Source organism: Callospermophilus lateralis, chromosome 4 (genome assembly GCF_048772815.1).
Source record: "Callospermophilus lateralis isolate mCalLat2 chromosome 4, mCalLat2.hap1, whole genome shotgun sequence".
Classification (NCBI taxonomy): Eukaryota; Metazoa; Chordata; class Mammalia; order Rodentia; family Sciuridae; genus Callospermophilus; species Callospermophilus lateralis.
In genome coordinates, this window is record NC_135308.1 from 21,789,189 (window position 1) to 21,809,221 (window position 20,033).

Sequence of the window (20,033 nt, forward strand, 5' to 3'; positions counted from 1 at the left end):
GAGTGGAAACCCAAAAGGTACTTCAGAACCTACAGAAACTTGCTAATTGCTGAAGGAAAAATGAATCCTTCACACGTGAAAAAAAAAAGATGTTAGATTGGATTCCTACGTTACACTTTCTGAGGAAATAACTTCCAAGTGACCTAAGGACAAACATGAAAGCAAATCTATAAGATTTCTGTAAGGCAGTAACAGAACGCACCTGTATTTGTCTTCATGAAGGGAACGATTTGTTTCTAAGCCAGATAGAAGTCAGGCTTTATTAAAGGTCTGTTCATAAGCAACTATAGTGGTTCCAGTGAGACATAGGCAACCGAGGATAACAGTTGACAACATCTTTGAACCTCCCCTCTGAGACAGGCTCTCAAAAACAAAAGGCATGCAAAACCCTACCAAAACTATAACAGCCAGTGCAGTTTTACTTTGATGCTTAGAACAGGAAGCATTTACAGAAGAAGAGTAGATTCTGCATTAAGTATGTAGTATGTCATTTTGGAATCATCCCCAGCAAGTGTGTCACCACCTACATTGGTAACCAAGGCACTGCTGGTTTCAGGACACCAGGGCCCAACACATCTCTTGGTTTAAAAAAAAAAAAAAAAAAGTCTCGATTTATGGAGGTCACTAGAGGCACAGCACACACTTCAATGGGCAGCCCTAGCCTCCCATGTTCTGGACCTGGACCATGGTACACCTGTTTTCTGCAGGGATGCTTCACCCACATTTGCTGCTGCTTTTCTCTTTCATCTTCTGGGAAACTTCTGTCTATTTTGCAGCATCCTTTTGGGGCCTTGGCTCTGGTTTTAGAGGGACAGATTTAGAAAATCATCCTGCTGATCCCTCCATGACTCAAACTAATCGTGGCTTGGCCACCCTTCCCACTTTCTTTGACCATTCTCTTGACACGATAGTGAGAGTGGATGGTAGGTGAACATTGCCAGTCTAAGAGGAGCCTCCATCTATATCTTCACCTTCCTTTGGAAAAGATTGACAGGTGTCACAGCTTGGCAGAGGCAGAGATAGTGCTCCTGCCTGCCTGCCTGGTGGAGTTGGGGCTTGGCTCTGGCAACAGAGCTGGTATGGACTTTGAGCTGTGACTAGCACAGGCGTGCACATGCAGCCAGGAGGTAGCTACTCATATGGGGCTTTTCTTCCCTTAGACCCCTCCAAGGAGTCACAATGTCAGGTGAACCTGATGTATGACAACAGATGCCCTTATATGGGTCCCTTGGAGTTCCCAGATCCTGCACTCAATGGATGATCTAGATTATCCGGGCAACCACTGATGGTTGAATCTCGGTCTTTTGAGGGCTTCTCCTTATGGTCCTTAAAGTTCTCTTAACGGTTTACTGTGTTTAGCTATGGCTTTTGCCAACATTAAAAAAAAAAAAAAAAAAAAAAAAAAAGTTTACACTAGGTGGAGCCAGTTTGTTATCCTAGAATAACTATGGAGTTTTGACTGCTTTGGTTCCTTGGCATCTGCCCATTTCTTACATCTCTGAACTTCCAACACTTAAAAAAAAACATATATAAACTTAGGAATAAATCAGTCTCCTTCGGTTCTTGAGGTTTAAATAGTCATGCCTGAAAGCTCAAGCATGAAAAGTATTTGGATGCCATTTGTAATCTCCATGAATGGTTTCTTGGACAAGACTGGAAACATTTAATAGGTCACCCCGTAGGAGCTGGACCCCATGAAAGACACCATGCTGTGAACCACTAAATTAGTTCTTCAGTGGATCCAATTACAAAGTAAAACATTAATCTAAAACTAGAGATTTTCTACATTTAAAAATAAGAATGGAGAAGGAATACAATCAATAGTTGATAACCTTAAAATTTTCACTAAAAAAAAAAAAAAGACATGCCTGTTAATTACCAAAATTCTTATCAAACATCAAGTCAGATTTCCCATTACTTTTGTAATTCATCAGCCAACATCATGGACTTTTAGAACTCATAGTGTTTTTGCACACTCATATAGGCCAATTGCCATAGTATTTGTTTTCCCATTTGCTATATGGTTCGCCATGATCTCTTGTTCCCTCAGACAGTTTTTATTTATTCATTTATTTGCTACTGAGGATTAAATCTGGGGTGGATTATTGCTAAGCAATATCCCCAGCATTTTTTTAAATTATTTTTTTAAGACAAGGTCTCGCTAAATTGCTTAGGGCCTTGCTAAATTGCTAGGGCTGTCCTCAAACTTGCAATCCACCTGCCTCAGCCTCCTGAGTCACTGGGATTACAGGTGTGCACCACCACACCCAGTTCCTAAACAGTTTTAAAAACAAAACACAAAATACCACCACCAAAATGTCCACATACTTCCCAATGTGAATTTGTTTGCTTTTGTTTATATAGAGATAAGTTATTTCACCATGTTTTAATTAGGAGTTCTATATGCTCTGTATTAGATCCAGTACTCTAGTCAAAAGTTTAAATCATCAGAAAGTTTAAATAGGTCCCATTGTTGTTAATCCTGGAAGAAGAAGATGGAGAAAGAACACGCGGAAGGGAACTAGTAACATCTTGATATTTAATAACAAGTACAGAAATTTACCTCTTTGTATCTATAAAGTCAAATTAATTTCTAATCTGTTGGATTGTAAAAATTGATTGGTGTAGAGTTGCAGAGGGATGAGGAGCAATAAGGGCTTTGGCCCAGAGGAGGAAATGAAGGTCAATAAGGAAGAAGAGCAGCATGTTTTATGAGTTTACTCAGAATCTCAAAATGAGAAAATACCACAACACTTGGCTTAGTAAACCTGACTTAAGAACCTAGTCCTGCAGAAGATGAGGTATACAGGAGAGATCAGGGCATAGGAAAACAAATGTGTCTTTTTTTCTCATCTGGTTTTCTTAAGGAGCTATATTCATTTGGAGTGTGATTGTTTTAAGAAGTTTACCACTCTCAAATGTAGATAAATAAAAATAACATCAAATTACCATAAACATAGGGCTGGGGATGTGGCTCAGTGGCAGAGTGCTTGCCTAGCGTGCATGAGGCTCTGGGTTTGATCCATAGCACGGGCAAATAAAATAGAAAGAAAATTATCACAAATATAAAATTACCATCCAATTCCACAAATACAAAAGGGTCTATGAAGTTCGTAAACAGGTCAAAAAATTCTACAGGGCTTATGGTATACCGTACTAATTTTTTGTCATAGAGGTTACAAAAATCTAATTATCAATGGACTTAAAGGCGTCCCTGGGTTAATGGTAATTATTTGATGATGCAAGTTCTGCAGGTTTGTTCTGCATTTTATCTAAAGTTTGGAGTTTTTATTCTCTGTCGTAAAATTGCTTAAGAACACATTAAGGGATAGGGTTGTGGCTCAGTGGCAAAGCACTTGCCTAGCATGTGTGAGGCTCTGGGTTCGATTCTCAGCACCACATACAAATAAATAAGAAATAAAGGTCTATCAACAACTAAAAAAATATTTTAAAAAAGAACACATTAAAGTCTAAGGACAGTATTTTCCTTGAATTTCAGGAACTGCAAAACACGGCAGCCTCAGAGGGCCAGGTGGTGGTCCTGGAGTGCCGGGTCCGAGGAGCGCCCCCTCTCCAGGTCCAGTGGTTCCGACAGGGAAGTGAAATCCAAGACTCTCCAGATTTCAGAATTCTACAGAAAAGTAAGGAGAGAGAGACTCATTCTTCCATGTCTGACCATTTTATTCTCTCTGGTTTAGGGAAAACCAACAAGAACTGAGTCATTCTATTGATTTCCATTTTTAAAGAGGGATGAGACCAAATAATCTACAATATGTGTGGTCCACTAAGTTAAAGCTGGGGCCCCACTGAAGCTGATGAAAGATATGTATTCTTACTTTAGGAAAAATGCACACATATATTTGAATTCAAAATCGGGCAGATATGTAGGTTTATATGTACATAGCCCATCTATATTTTTTAGAACATCCTGATGTTACTGGAATTTGAGTATTCTATTTTTGTAGAAATATACAGTGACATGCTATCCCTTTAACCCTCCTTTTTGTATTATGGAGATTGTCTATAACATTTCTGCAGATATGCCGTAGACAAGATAACAGGAAAAGAAAGGTAGGTTTTTTATTAAGGAACCCTATTATAATATTCTGTTCTTTTTTTTTTTTTTTTCTCATGTGGAAAACAGAACCTAGATCGACAGCTGAACCTGGTAAGCATTTGCTTTCTTGGAGGGTTAATATATCTTGTGGGTTTCAATAGATCTTTGTTTCTGTTTTAAAGCCATAAGCAGAACAATGTTTTTGCAGTTCCCTGGAAATGTGAGACCCCCTTAAAGACAATATCTTCTTTATCGGGGTTCTGTATGCTGCCTTTTACATCGACTTCTTTATTAGTAAAACATTAGGTGCCATTCAGACAAGAAGGTCAAGCTCAGTGACTTAGGGCTTTTATACTCAGAAAGAAAACTGAGCTAATGATTTTAAAAGACCTCCTAAGATTCCATTAGGAAAGAGCAATCTCCCACATCCTTCTACTACCCAAAACCGGGGATCAGCTAGACTGCAGCCAGGGATCAGCTAGACTGCAGCCAGGGATCAGCTAGACTGCAGCCTTAGAAGTGCGTCTTGAATAGGAGCCGCCCAGTGGGCCTCCAGGCAGCTCTCATTTATGTACCCTGAGCCATACATAAACTTTTACTGTTCTACAAGCATCAAGAAAGTCATCTTGCCCTAGGCTCTCTCTCAATGACCTCATTGGATCTCATCAGAGTGCTATGTGCTCCAGAAGCCTTGGGGCCAGCTGCTCCCCAGCCTCCCGCCTCTTGCATATTTATGACCCCTCAGGGACTAAAAGATGTTTGTCCAGGTATTTCCTAGTGCATCCTCCTCTAGACTCTATTGTTTTGTATTTTTCCCGTTAGCAAAGCACAGTTTCACTCTTTTTTTTTTTTTTTTTTTTTTTTTTTTTTTAACAAAGGGCAGAAAAGCAAGTCGTTTCTGTTTCTGCCCTGGGTGCTTCTGCTCCTATGTGGAACAGAATTCGCCATGTGTGCCTTGGGCACCATGACCTTGCCCTGACCCTTCTTTGGGAGCCTGAGGTTTTCTGTGGGCTACTGCAGGTCAGGTTGCTGTGGTCAGCCTCTGATCTCTCACATCTGAGTATGAGGTCTTTAAAAGCAGAGCATTTTCCTATTAGGGACCAAGCTTAAAGGATGCTTCTCCACATTTTTTGAGAACAACTGGAATTGATCTGCTGCCTTCTGAGTTACAACTAGAGCATGTCACCCCACTCAGTGTATCAGTTGCCACATCAAATGCAGTAGTCATTTCCCAGACTGGAAATATACCACTTTCTATTTTTTCTGCGATATGTCTTTGTATAAAATTGAATAATGCTAGTTCCCATATGCATGGAACTTCTGAGACCAAACTTACTGCATGAGCTAACATGGAAATCTTATAGAGAGTTGGGGCACATCTTTTGTATTTACTGTTTCAAATAGCAGTAGACAGATAGATGACAGGTAGACAGGAAAGTAGGAACCAGGTATTGCTTTTATTTATAAGAAATAGTTTATTATATATAACAGATAATTATGTCTTTTAATGCTTTATGCACATATAGGAACGAAACCTTGGGTCCCAAATTCTAGAACTATTGCTTCTAGGATGGATTAAGGCTGCTTTTTGTATTCTGAACAAATTTATGCAATTCTGTCTTCTTCACATTGTTGTTCACTCTCACCATCTAATAGGTGATGATTATTTTTTTTAATGTCTCAAATAATCTACATTGGAAAATCAGCAGCTAACCAACATCTGAAAATGCAAAACATTGTATATAAACTGCACACTATAGTTTGACATATGTTCATGCTTGAACATCAAAACCCTGAGAGTACACTAAGGAGGAATCAGTTTGGATAAGGAGGGATTTGGAAATGTCTACTACTCTCTACCCACATCCCTCACCCCTAATCTTATAAACTCCCCCTTCTGCTTCAGTTATGGTTTTCTCTTTTGTTTCTAAAATATTGATCATAAATTATTTAATAAATTCAGTCCTAAGCAGCCTCCTGAAATCACTAGGCCTCTAGAATTTACTGAAATGCCTTTTCCTTTAACATGGCAAAATCATGAAGAAAAGTACAAGATATGGAGGATCTTTCTTTTAAACCCCACATCCTCACAATGCATGACACTTGGCTGTATTTTTTTATTTTTATTTTTTCTTTAGTTATATCTGAAAGCATTTAAGAAAACAGACTCCTCTGTCCCAACCACTATAATAATATTTGCTAAAAGTGAGAATTTCTTGGCAGAGAAATATTTCAAGCAAATTTGTCAATATAAGAAAAAAAAAAGAAGATAGTTGGGAGCTATTAAAAACAAAACAAACCAAACACAACACATTTTCCCTGACCTATGGTAATTTCTCCACAATTGTCTTCACCATGACAGTCCTAGAATGGCTCCCTTCCCTTTCATAGCAAAGCATTAATATGCCCTGCTTCAGAAAGTCTCCAGTGAGCATGTAGTGTTAAACAGAATTCATGGTCACATTTTTTTAAACAACAACAACTAAATTAAACACAAGAATGACTTCTCCTATGACTGCTTATGTGAGTTGATAGGAGTAAGAACTTTAGCACAAGGAAAAATTAAAGCATATTTGTGGTTAAACAAAGTTTTGGCACATCTAACAAAGCTAAGAATGATTCTCTTACTAATTGCCAAATGTTTTCCTAACATTGACCTTGAAGTTTCTATGTCAAGAGGAAAACACACACACACACACACACACACACACACACACACACACACACGAACAGACTGTTTACTTTCCTTAAATGACCTGATTGATTATTTTGTCTAATGGACCACTGATGTATTCCACCATATAGTGTGGATGTAGGAACTGGTCTGATAGCTGCTTTTTTTAGCCACTGTTGAGTGGAAAGGAGAAAAACAGACATGACTACAATACATCTGAGGCCAGAGATAAATTTTATAGGACTGGGCCTGTGATGTTTTCCAAATGCTAAAACATAAATAGCCTTTGAAATTCAGGAAACTATTTAAACATCAGATTTTATTACCCTCTCTTCCTCCTCTGACATTGCCTCTCTTTCCTGCTCTCTCTTCTCTCTCCCCCACCTTCTTCCTTCCCTCCCTCTTTTCTTCTCTTACTCCATGTCACTCCCTCATTCTTTTTATCTCCTTTTTTCTTCTTCTCTTCACTCTCTTTCCTTATTCACGGGCAAGATGATTTTAAAGCTCTAAAAATAAAACTGAAATTCCCTCGAACCTAGATGTTGCCCCATTAGGGATTAGATATCTAGATAAAGAAGGAAATAGCAGATTCCCTCCCCGTGCATTTGTACAAGTGAAACAGGTTTTTCTTGTCACTACTGTGTTGTATCGTCTAATGTGTTTTACACTCCCCTCTCTGTCTAGACAGAAGTCAGCTTGCATCACGAATCCCTTCAGACTGTTCTGTGAATTAATAGCTAGTCAGCTTACTTAAGACCAACATCCGTTGTCATATTACCTGCCCTGGCCTTCTTCTTTGACATTGTGACTTCACACTGATTGAATCCTTCAAAGACTGGTCTGGGGGTGAGGGGAAAGGAGAATCATTTGACAGATGTTAATACTCAGGCTCTTACTCAGCCGTCTGGAAAGAGCCACAAACCGTATTGAATTACTTTTGTAGCATTGTCTGATGGCATGCAAAATTAAAACCACAAAAGAAGTGTCTTACTGGTTGGAGAATTATCAAAGGATGGTACCTCCTACTTTCAGCATGAATCTCCGACTCATCCTCTATCTTATATAATGGAGTTTGTGTTTTGATTCTGTGACTCAGACTGTGACATAAATTATACTTCATTAAACGCACTAAGGCACTGAGTTGTAAGAAGGCAGTGGTGGAGTGTTTTCTGAGATCTCAGCAGATTGTGCACAGTTTAAAACTTAATGCAAGTTCTAAGTGAGGACGGTAGGTTGGACAAGAGCATACAGAACAAACATCGGCCATCTAAAACCTGTGATTCACAAACTGTTTGACGAGGTACCTGGTATACCTCTCCATACTGATAGGGACACTTAGGTATATTTGAAATGTTTGATGCAAACATGTCAAATCTGACATCTGACAGGACACAATGACTGGCCTGAAATAGTACAAAATTTTAACTTTGAATCACTATACATTCTTTTCTATGACATCTGTCTTTATGAAACTGAGTTTGGGATGAGTGTGTGATGTGCAGGTAACACATGAAAATCTGGATAAACTATGAAATGAAACCAGCTGTGTCCTCAGAAGAAGTACACTACCAACAAATGTGCTTACCTATTTTGTCATTTCGTGTTTTTTTTAAAAAAAAAATAATTTCTTAATTGTAGTTATTTAAGAACAAAATAATAATTTGTTTCTTTAGATGCCTGTTTATTTTTTCAAACAGTACCTAACTTGTTCAGACATAAATACTTATTAAATTCTTTGGAAATAACTACCTAATAAATGGAACACTTAGGTATGTCTGATGGCTTTAAAAAGCAACATAAAAAAACTTTTGAGATATTCAGGATCCCGTGATCCATGAAAGTTTGATTTAGTCTCTGGGAGGAGGGAGGAAGACTCAAGGCCTACCCCACTTCCAGCCTTCTTCCTGTACTCACCCTCTGGAACACTGGCCTGTGAACTTTGTCTCGCTTGGCAGAGACCAAAGCACTCTTCTCTGGACATTCTGAACATCTCAAGAGAGAGAAGGGGAAAAAAAGCACAGATAAGGATTTGGAAGATTGTCCTGCAGAGATGTCATCTAATTATGCTACGGGAAAGCCAAGGTTGACAAGTTCCTCTGGTACAGTTAGAGCTTCTAATCAACTCATAATCACGAAAAAAAATCCTAAACGTGGATCATAGAAAAGGAAACAAGTAACTCCCCTGAAAGCAACTTGGGAAAAACAGCCTTACAAACACAGAAGAAAATGTAAAACAAAAACAAATCTCCCCTCAGATGGATAAGAAAATCATTAACCCAAGATATAAAAGTGAAAAGGTTTAAAAAAAAATGCGAGGGATGAAAAAATTGATCTCAGAAATGAAAGTTGAGAACATGTCCCATAAAGTAGAGCAAAACAATAAAAAGGGAGCTAAGAGAAAACAGGTCAGAAAGAGGAGTCACAGAATCATGGGGTTCCAGGGGGAGAGAAGAAAGAAGGGGGAGGAAAGGGATTGTCAAGGAAATAATTTTTTCGAAATTCCCCAAACTGGAACTCACCAGTTTTCAGATTGGAGGAAAATAAAAACCCACCAAGTATACAGTGTGTAGAATAAACTCAGAGCTGGCACATCATCATGAAATGTATGATATCCAGGACAAGGAGATCATTCTGCAAGTGCCCAGGGAGAAAACATCAGGTTACATTCAAACTGTTAAGATCAGAAAGGGTTAATTAAGCCTCCTTGGTAGCCACACTAGACACAAAGAAACAATGAAGCAAGACCTGCAGAACTCAAAAATAAAATTTCACCTCCAACTTAGATTTCTTCCCACCACCAAACCTTTAGTTCTATGGGAAGATCTAGTGAAACTAGTTTCAGACTTGCAAGGTCTCAAGAAGTTTCCTCCACAATCCTTTATGGAGGATGTGCTCTATCATGGCAAGAGTTAACCCAGAAAAAGCAAGATGTTGATACGGGGACTAATAATCAGGAGATCAAAAGGAATTCCCAGAAGGGTCACAATCCGTGCATCAGGAATGAAGGGCAAGTCCTGGTTGGTACAGTGTGACCCCAGAGACAAACAGAAGAGGTTTTCATCTCCAAGAGGTTCCTTGCCACACCCCAGCCTATCTTTTACTCTGATGACAGAATGGCTGGGTTATAAACCAGACTGAATTGTCTCTACTTGACTGACTTGCTTTTTTTCCCATGCACTGCCCCCTGGATCAGTTGAAAACCCTCATTTCACCCCAAAGAAGTGATCTGCTTCGACCCAGTCTCATGATCTGGAATTTAGTTGACTATTTTGAGTTTAGAAACAAAAACAGCCATGTCCACTCCACCACGGATTCCTACAAGCTGTTCAGTTTCCATCCATGCCAAGCCCCACCACACTGGCCTCCTGACATGAACCTGGTATTTCTCAGGACCCACTGATCACCTTGCTCACTGAGTACCCCGTGGGGTTTTGTAATTTTCAGGGAACTTGAAGCTAGTTTATAGCTTTTTTCTAACAATGATAAGGTTGCCCTCTTGTTACACAGATATGTGCTTGTTACCCAAGTTTTTAAAGTTAAAGGATTTTTAAGGATATAGACCAAGGTAGTAAACATATTAAAGAAAATTAAAGGCATTTTTATCTCAAAAGAAGGAAGGTTAAATTGGCGAGAACATGCAAGGCATTTCTAAAGCATTAGTAATATTTGATTTCTTAGACTTGATAAAATCAGGTTTCATTTCTTTATTATTCCTTAAACCATACATTTTTAAATAACCTTTTATCTATATGATACAATCCACAATTTTTAAAGATCTTTTGGAAATATTAATGCAGGCATTTCATTTACTCATGCTGAGTTTCATCTTGTTGATTTTAGCCCAGAGTTCTTTTATCAGTTGTGTTTGCCAAACCATGTGGTTTGAAAAGTGGAAGCTGGATGTCTTGTAAGTTATTCTGGACAAAAAGAAGAAAAAAGGGCTGTGAAGGAAGATATATATGAAAATGTCCCCTCAAAACCCAAGGGACCTAGTAATCTTATCCTTGCTGCCTTGTCATTTTATGAGTTTCCGGGGGGGGGGGGGGGGGAGAAAGGCTTTTGTTTGTATTTAATCAAGTGTTAAGTACATTCGGGGACTTGAATGAAATTCAGGATTGCCTTATGGGAGATACTACCATAATTAAGTAATTTTTAGGTAACTGTAAAAAGCAGAATTTATTACCAATAAAAATAGTTTCTGACTTAGTAATTTATTATATGTCATCAAGTCAAAACCTCAGGAATTTAAGCTTAGGAAAATTGGATTAAAATGAATCATAATTAAAGTTGTTAATAACTTTAAATTTTTTCATTTTTGTGGGAGACAACTTCTTAGTACAGATAAGTAAGTCTCTAACTCCCTTTATTTGACAGAAGCATTCATTTCCTGATTTCTACTCCCAACCCAAATTTATTTTACAGATGTCTTAAAGGTCTTTGTTCAAGTAAGATGCTACCCGATGAAAATTCAATAGTACAAACTGGTTCATCTCATTTCCCCCATGGCTTTATTTATTTTTATAATGTCAGAACCACACAAGCTGTGATGTGTCTTTCAACAAAACACAAGCCATTGTCACAGTTGGATGCTGCTTTTTTTAAGAGACGAAAAACTGAACAATCTTTGGGACATTTAATTAAAATTTTAACTAGTAAGCATGACATAGCAATGCATGAATGACTAAAATAATATCCCAAAACTTATTTTTTTTAATTTTCTTTTTTGAAATAATGTGAACTACGTAGGTAATTTCTCCCCCCATCCCCCGGCCCCAGTTCTAGAGATCAAACCCAGAGTCTCACTCTCACTGGGGAAGTACTCCACCACTGAGCTACATTCCAAGTTTTTTTGTTTTGTTTGTTTCTTTAAATCTGTAACTTTTCTAAATGCTCAGTTGGCTATCAACTGTATACCTTATGTTACATATAGAAGTGTTCCTGAAAAATCGTATGAAATGAATTTTGTCTAATCAAATTTGAAACATACAAAGGGAGCTTGTAGGAGCATCAGTCTCACTGAGAATTCCTTCAGAAAACAGATTTTTGTTAAAAAAAAAAAAAAGAAAAAGTATTTTTCCTTCAATCTAAATTTTAGTCATGCATTTATTCAAAAATGACTACAAATAATCTGCTGTGGACTAAATATTGAGAATATATAGCCATTAGCAAAACAAATGGCTTCTGTCCTCAGAGGTTATCTTCTAGTCCAGAAACTAATAAACTAATCACAATAAATTATTTAACTATAGTTTCGATAGATGTCTCCAAGAAAGGTTTACCATATTAAAATCTAACCAAGTCTAATCAAAACAGAGGATTCTCTGAGAGATTAATATTTTGGTTTTTGCTTTTTTGCTTGTTGGTTTGATACTGGGAAACAAACCCAGGGGTGCTTAAACAGTGAGCTACATTCCCAGTCCTTTTATTTTTTCTTTTGAGACAGGGTCCTACCAAGTTTCTGAGGGTGGCCTTAAACTTGCAGCCCTCCTACACAGTCTCCTGAGTCACTGGGATTACACCCAATTTGGAAAGTGATGTTTATGGGGAAATATAAGGCTGAGTAGGAAATTGCTAACTACTCTAGCATAGGGGCTTAGGGACATAAAGGAATGTGGCTTCCCAGGGCGCTGCCTAAAAGCTCCAACACTCAGAGCTCAGAAAGCATAGAGCCCAGAGACACAGAGCCAGTCAGCCTGGCAAAAAGAAGGACTTTGTACACCACAGGAAGGATTCTGAATTTATCCTCTAGTTCATAGAAGGATGGGGAAATAATAAAATTTCATTCTTAAAAGAACCTTCTGATTCAGAAGTGGCAATCTCAGGTTTTTTTTTTTTAAGATAGCATAACTAAAAGAACCACAGAATCATAGAAAAGCATCAGAAGAAAGTATTTAAAATTCATCAAAATCAACACTCCAAGACTGCTCTGTGTCATCCCGACCCGATGAAACTTCATGCTGTTTTCAATTGGAGGTGTCAAGGCACTGAATTATGTCTGTATTTACAGTGAGAGCACTCTTGGGCACTGAACAGGCAGTAGTTTTTTCCTAAATGGCTCCAGAAACCCTGCCCTTCCAGGTATAGAAAACCGAGGGTTGGGAGAAGACCTTTCCAGATACCCCAAACCCTGGGAAGATAGTATAGGGACCTGTAATATGGCCTCCCACTCAGAAAATACCAAGGTGTCATTGAAACCTGGGAAGGTTTACTGCTCCCAGCAGTACTACCAAGAGGGAACAATGTGGCTGTTATGGTTTGGGTATAAATTGTCCCCCCAAAACTCCTATATTGACACAGGAAATGCAGAGGTGAAATGATTGGATTGTGAGAGTTGTAATCTAATTGGTTCATCCTAGTTTGAGTGAAGTAACTGGGTGGTAACTGTGGGCAGGTGGAGCATGGCTGGAGGAGGTGGGACACTGGGGTCTGCCCTGGAAGGGTTTTTCTTCCCGTGGTCCCTCCCGTGACCCCTCTCTGCTTCCTGGCCCCCAGCAAGCAGCTGTTCTCCACCATGATGTTCTGCCTCATCTTGGGCCCAGAGCAATGGACTCAGTTGACTATGAACTAAACCTCTGAAACCATGAGCCAGAATAAACTTTCCCTCCTCTAAGTTGTTCTTGTCAGGTGTTTTGGTCACCGCAACTCAAAGCTAACACAGTGACATTTTGTGGCCCACTGCTCAGAGGATAGCCCCTGTGGGAGGGTGTTTTTCTAAAGCCCCATAAGAGCAGACTGTTCATTTCTTCTTCTACCAGCAGGTTCACATTATAATGTACTTTTTGACTCAGCTTTACATGCTAATCCAGTGTGTCTGATACCTTAGAGGACATATTGCCCATCCGTGATTTATTTGGATAATGAGGAGGGTAATTAGAATTTTCAGCATCAGGAAACTCCCAGTTTCCCTGACTTAAATCTTTCATTACCTTGCTCTGCATCAGGTTCCTCGTGTCCTTAACTAGGAAAAAATGCAGAACAATAAGAGAGGTTTTATGCTCTAGGGAAAAATAGCACACCTGTAGGAGACAGACAGCCTACCTTTAGGATTTGGGCTGTAGCACTGTTAGCCATGACCTTGAGAGAATCACTTTGGACCAAACCTGAAGAACTGAGAGATTTGGGCTAGTCACTCTCAATTCCCACAGGGCACTAATATCCAAAGTTTCCTTTACCCTTCTCTGGGTGAGTCCATGTTTAACTGACTCTTGTAACCATATGTATTCAATTTAAAAATTCCTAGTCCCTTGTACCTTTCCAGTTACATCTCACTTCCCAAATGATTAATCTTTTGTGAAGCTCCAACTTGAATTATTTCCACACTTTCTATCTTCCTCTGCAATTGGTAAGCCAAGAACTGTGTACAGTATTGTCAAAAAACACAGGATTACCTCATGCTTTCTCTGTTATTCCAGTTTTCCTTCTATGCAGTGAATCAGATAATAATTGTGTTCTTAAAATGTATCAGGCTCTCAAGCCTGTGCCTGGAAACCCTTTTCATAGTATGTCAAACAGGATTAAGTGGACAGTTTTTTTTAATCAGGAACTTTACTAGTTATTATAGGGCATTTGTTGGGGGTACCAAGGACTGAACTAAGGGGCACTTGACAACTGAGCCACATCACCAGTCCTCTTTTGTATTTCATTTAGAGACAGGATCTCATTGAGTTGCTTAGTGCCCTGCTCTTGTCCAGGCTGGCTTTGAATTTACAATCCTCCTGCCTCAGCCTCCTGTGCCACTGGGATTTCAGGCCTGCGCCACCATGCCTGGTGGGGCATTGTTTTATAGCTGATCATGACCCATTACAGTGGACAGTAAACACCATTTGAAAACATAAATAAAATTAAAAAGTAGTAGAGGGCTACTAATATTTGGAGAAGTCCTTACACACACACACACACACACACACACACACACCTTATATCTGTACATGGGTTGAACATAAATGTGTCTCCTTCTGTGAGTTCTAATAAAAAATGTATCAAATCCATTTTTTTAGGGCAAAGTCTTCTATACTTTCCTCAAGATAAAAATCATCTGGGAATCATGTTTTTAAAAAAAATTCTTGGCCTCAACAAAGACCTGCTGAATCAGAATATCTAGGGGAGAGAAAAGGATGCAGAAATCAGTATATTTAACAAATGCAACAGCTGATTCTTATTGTCAAACAGATCTGGGAAACACCACTATGAATGAGTTGAGATTCAAAAGGTTAATAATAATCTAGACCTAATCTGATAAAGAGTTCCCCTTCAAAAAAAAAAGTACACAAACTTATTGAGGAGATAAAGCACCTTAGCCTTAAATTTAGACAAATTTAAATAATAGCTATGGCTACATCTTGGACTTACATCAAGGGTCAAATGTAAGATAGAAATAAATCTAGGGTAACACAGTATCCCTCCTATTCCATAGTGGCAAATCAATTTTTTCTATCATCAAGTATTTCTTCTAAATAATATCATCAAGTATTTCTTTCTAAATAAAATCACTGAATTAGAAATATTAAGATTAATATCTAATTTCTAATAAGAAATAAATCTAGAGTAACACAGTATCCCTCCTATTCCATAGTGGCAAATCAATTTTTTTCTATCATCAAGTATTTCTTCTAAAAAATATCATCAAGTATTTCTTTCTAAATAAAATCACTGAATTAGAAATATTAAGATTAAGTGTAAAATACACTTCACAGTTTAGCAGAATCCAAGGCAATTCCTCAAATCCTGCAGTACATCTGGAGATGAGGGACCTTTTGCACTGATGGAAATGCTAAGGTGTGAGGTGAGCATGCCCGAGGTTAGCATCTTCCCTGCCTATTCCACCAGAGCTGCCCGTTCTATGGGGTGTGGTGTTAATCTGAGCATTATGGAAATACAGGATTTAATTTCTACAGAACCATATGTAACCTATGTTCAAAATATATATAAGTTTTCCTTTTGCTGTTATACTACAGCAATTAGAAATAAGTGTCCTGCTAATATTAAACCAAATGGACTTAATTGACTTTGTTTTCCACGTAGATAAACACTGGGAAAGCCAGAAAATTGTAAAGAGTGTTGTGTATTGGGCTGGGGATATAGCTCAGTTGGTAGAGTGCTTGCCTCGCATGCACAAGGCCCTGGATTCAATCCCCAGAACCACAAAAAAAAAAAAAAAAAAAAAAGAATATTGTGACTATAAGCTACATTTACACTGAGTATACAAAACATCTTTTAAAGGTCTATTTTGATCATAAAATTTAAAAATATATCTTCTGTTTCTTAGTGATGAGACATGAAAGGAACTATCAAAGCCAGCTGCCATCCATATGAGTCAGGTGTGCTCTCAGTTGCTATAAATAAACTACCTACTGCAGTACAACCCAGTGTGAGCACATTTTATTATCCCAAAGCATGTTTCAGGTAATTGTGAAAAAACGAGGGCTGAGTTCTTATGTTATCAGTATTTTTCACAATTGATAGCACCAAAAATCTTCAGTGATACCCTGATTTCAGTAAAAAAAGAAAGTCATTTTGTTTTATTTGAAACAAAGTAACATCATTAAGAACTTAAAGTATATTTTAATTGAAATAAATGCCATGGATCTCTTTTGAGATTATTGGACCTTTTGTGCTTTCCATACATAGAAACACAAATGAAAAAAAAAATTAAGGACAACCTGAAATCATCTAGCCCTTTATATGACTGGATAATTTTGTTGTCTCTCTATAATAAGTTATAGTGTACAGATATTAGTGGAATTATATATGTTTAAGTTTCTACTTTAAATTAAAACTGAAGCCTCATGAAATTTATAACATAATTATTTAAAAAGTAGAGAATCCTATACCTGTTTGTTCCTTTTACCTTTTGTACCATGTATTTGCAATAAAATTTGTACCATATACTTGTCTTGTGTATTTAAAAATATAAAATATGCAATTTTTTAAAATAAGAGAGAGAGATCTTAATAAAAAGGAAAAGGAAGATGATTCGGGAAACTATGTTTGATTTTGCCTATAGATCCAGTAGGAAGGGTTGCAAAGCTATTGAAAAGAATGAGAGAGAAGGACGTAGAGATGATTCTAGGATATTTATAGTATATCTAATATTTTGTCCATTTTAAAAGATATCATATAGTCAACTAGATCTATAATGCCTCCAGAAGTCAGAAATAAACACCAGGATTTTTTATTTTCCTCAACAATTTTTAATTGCCTTAAAATAGTAATTCTATATTTCCTATTTCTGTCTTATATTTCAAGAAATGTTTGCAAACTAGCACTTTCTAATGAGCATTTCCACTTGCAACTGACTTAACTGCCTTTTAAGACAGTACAGTTTTGTAGGAAAGAGAAGGAGGCCTAAAAATATCCTTGTGGCACTGGATATTAAGGGTGTGGAAATTAACTTTGGGAGTTGGAACAGATCTGGAAATTGTCTAATTCAAGTCGTTGTAGGAGGACATGCCTTACCCATAAAATTACAAAAACTTGAGTTATTATTTCATACCTGCTGCCACCAAATATTAAGACAGTATTCTCAAAAATACTCAACAGTAGATGAATGAATTCTGAAAAGTTAGAGAAGCTGTTCATAGAAGAAGTTTCCAGACTTTATCTCATACATTTTTCTCTTTTTATAATCCTTCATTAACAAGTTTCTCCATTCATTTAATCGAACTTCTTCCCTTTGCAATTATAGCCCATTTATTCTTGTTTCTCAAGAAAGATAGAGACTATTTGAGCAATATCTTCCTTGTATTCATTTCTTTACATTTATGGTACCTATCACAATGTTTTACCTAAATTCTCTTTCTTTCTTTTTTTTTTTATCTTTGTACTGAGGATTGATGCCAGGAGGGATTTACACTGAGCTATATCCAGTCCTTTGAAAAGATTTTTTTTTTTATTTGAAACAGGGTCTTGCTAAGTTGTTGAAAGTCTCAATAAATTACTGAGGCTGGCCTCAAATCTGCAATCCTCCTGCCTCAACTTATAGGCATGTTCACCTGGATAAATTAGCACTTAAATGGATGAATACTTAATAGGTATTTCATTACTTTTTATTGTGATAATAAATATATAGTAGGAAATCTACCTTCTTAAAATTTTAACTATATAGTACAGTGTTGATAATTATGCACATGTGTTGTACAGAACTCTAGAACTTTTTCATTTTGCCCGTCTGTAACTCTGTATCTGCTGAACAACCTCCCCTCACATACCCCCAGACCCTGTCCACCACTACGCAATTTTCTGCTGCTAAGAGTTTGACTACTTTAGATACTTTGTAAGTGGCATCTTGGTGTCTTTGTCCTCCTGTCATTGTTCTTTACCTTTAACTAAATCATTTCATTCCTTTACTTATTTAGCTTTTTTATTTACTCATTTTTGTGTTCTATATTGGACCTAGTTTTTCACACTCCATTTAAACATCAAATTGAATAATATACTAAAAGAATAAGGTGTGTGTTTCCATGATTCTTGCAAATTTAAACCAGTATTAATATATCTGAGAAAAAAATTTAGCCTTGCCCTATACCACATGGTAAAATCTCTATAATCACTGTGATTCCTAGATCTTTCCATAGGAACATCACATTTTGACATGAAGGACTCCTCCATTTTTAGTGCTTAGCAAAATCTCAAGCATGGCCTATTAACTAGATTATCCTCACCATAATCAGGAAAAGGAATGGGAAATGTTTAGGGGTAGGATAAAGCTCAAACATGGAGTGGGAAATGGGCTAATACTTGATTATGTCTATAAGCCATATTAGTTGATAATACAAAAATATACATATCTGATCCAGGAATGCTACATCAAAAACTATATACTTTGATAATATCTGGATATATTTTCAAAGGATAGATACACTCATTTTTGTCTAGAATCAAATACATGATTGTTTAATATGTATTTCATTACTCTTTATCATGATAGTAAATAAATAGCATGAAATCTGCTTTTGGGAATAAGATTATTAATAGGCATACTGCATATAGAAGGAATCGAAAGATAAAAAAGACATTTTACTTTTCATTTTACGCTTTATATTTTGTATTGCTTGCTTACTTTTATGGTTTTTTACTTTACATGTAAAAATTAAAAATATTTGAAGATCTCTTTGACCAAAAAAGAAAGTTTTTATCACAAGGTAGCACTTTCACCCACAATTAGTATGTTTTTCTTCCAGCGTCTGAAACATATGATATGTCTTAAGACAGATTTGTTCATTTTCACTATTGATAGTTGAATGGAGGGAAAAAGCATTACTCCGCAAGCCCAAAAGTTTGCTCTTAAGATGTGAGAGAAGGCCGGCGGGAGGGGGGTGGGGTGGGGTGGGGAACAGGAAAGAAGCTCTGACATCTTCAAAGTGACTTCACTCTGATGGATCACTCTATTCTCTTCACTTCCAGAGGAGATTTGTACCCTCGTTATCGCTGAGACTTTCCCTGAGGATGCAGGGATTTTCACCTGTTCCGCAAGAAATGACTATGGATCAGTGACCAGCACTGCCCAGCTAGTTGTCACCTCAGGTATATGGAGAATCTAAAATGCCTTGGTTCTGTTCCCCAGGTGTGGTTCCTGAGGCAGAATGCAATTGTCCCTGGAAGATGGCTCAGCTGTTGGAAATGCTGGCTGCTACCAGAACAATCAGATGTTTCATTACAAAACAGAAGGCTTTGGGGGAGGGACATGAGGGGGGTGGAGGCAGAGTTGACAGACAATGACAGTGGAGCATCTGAGCACTCATGGGGCTATTTTTTTAAGTCATACCATCCTGGCCTTGGAAACAATGGGCGGATTTCCTAACATCATGCTGACCTAGAATTGCAGTCACCTCAGAAATCAGACGTGCTGTCACTGTTCTCAGCAGTGCCAACACATGAGATCTAGAGGTACTTTAACAAATATTATCTAATCACTCTTGAAACTCCTGAAAAGAGGATCCAAGATAAACCTAATGTAATTTGGAAAGATCTTAGAAATCAAATTCCATTCATACTATATATCAATGATGGCATATAACTTTGGTATGAAAAATAAAACTATGCATTATAGTATTGAAAACAATATTTTAAAATATATGAACTTTCTAGGGCTGGAGTTGTGACTCAATGGGCCTCACACATGTGAAGCACTGGATTCAATCCTCAGCACCACATAAAAATAAATAAACAAAATAAAGATATTGGGTCCATGGGTAACTAAAAAAAAAAATTTTAAAAAACATATGGATTTTCTAAACTCAAAAATTTACCACTTGAGATTGATGACTATTTTCTACTTTACCAAAGAGATTTCTTGTAATTATC

The 20,033-nt window shown here is 37.4% G+C and overlaps 1 protein-coding gene across 5 annotated transcripts in view; it reads left to right on the forward strand.

Annotated features, from left to right (window-relative positions):
* Palld (palladin, cytoskeletal associated protein) overlaps window positions 1-20,033 on the forward strand; it is a 370,806-nt gene that overhangs the window by 163,393 nt on the left and 187,380 nt on the right. For all 5 annotated transcript variants that reach the window (XM_076853649.1, XM_076853650.1, XM_076853652.1 and 2 more), the window contains exons 7-9: window positions 3,500-3,641; window positions 4,145-4,168; window positions 19,134-19,253. In XM_076853649.1, coding sequence (XP_076709764.1) covers window positions 3,500-3,641; window positions 4,145-4,168; window positions 19,134-19,253 — 286 coding nt within the window. The remainder of the gene's footprint in view (window positions 1-3,499; window positions 3,642-4,144; window positions 4,169-19,133; window positions 19,254-20,033) is intronic.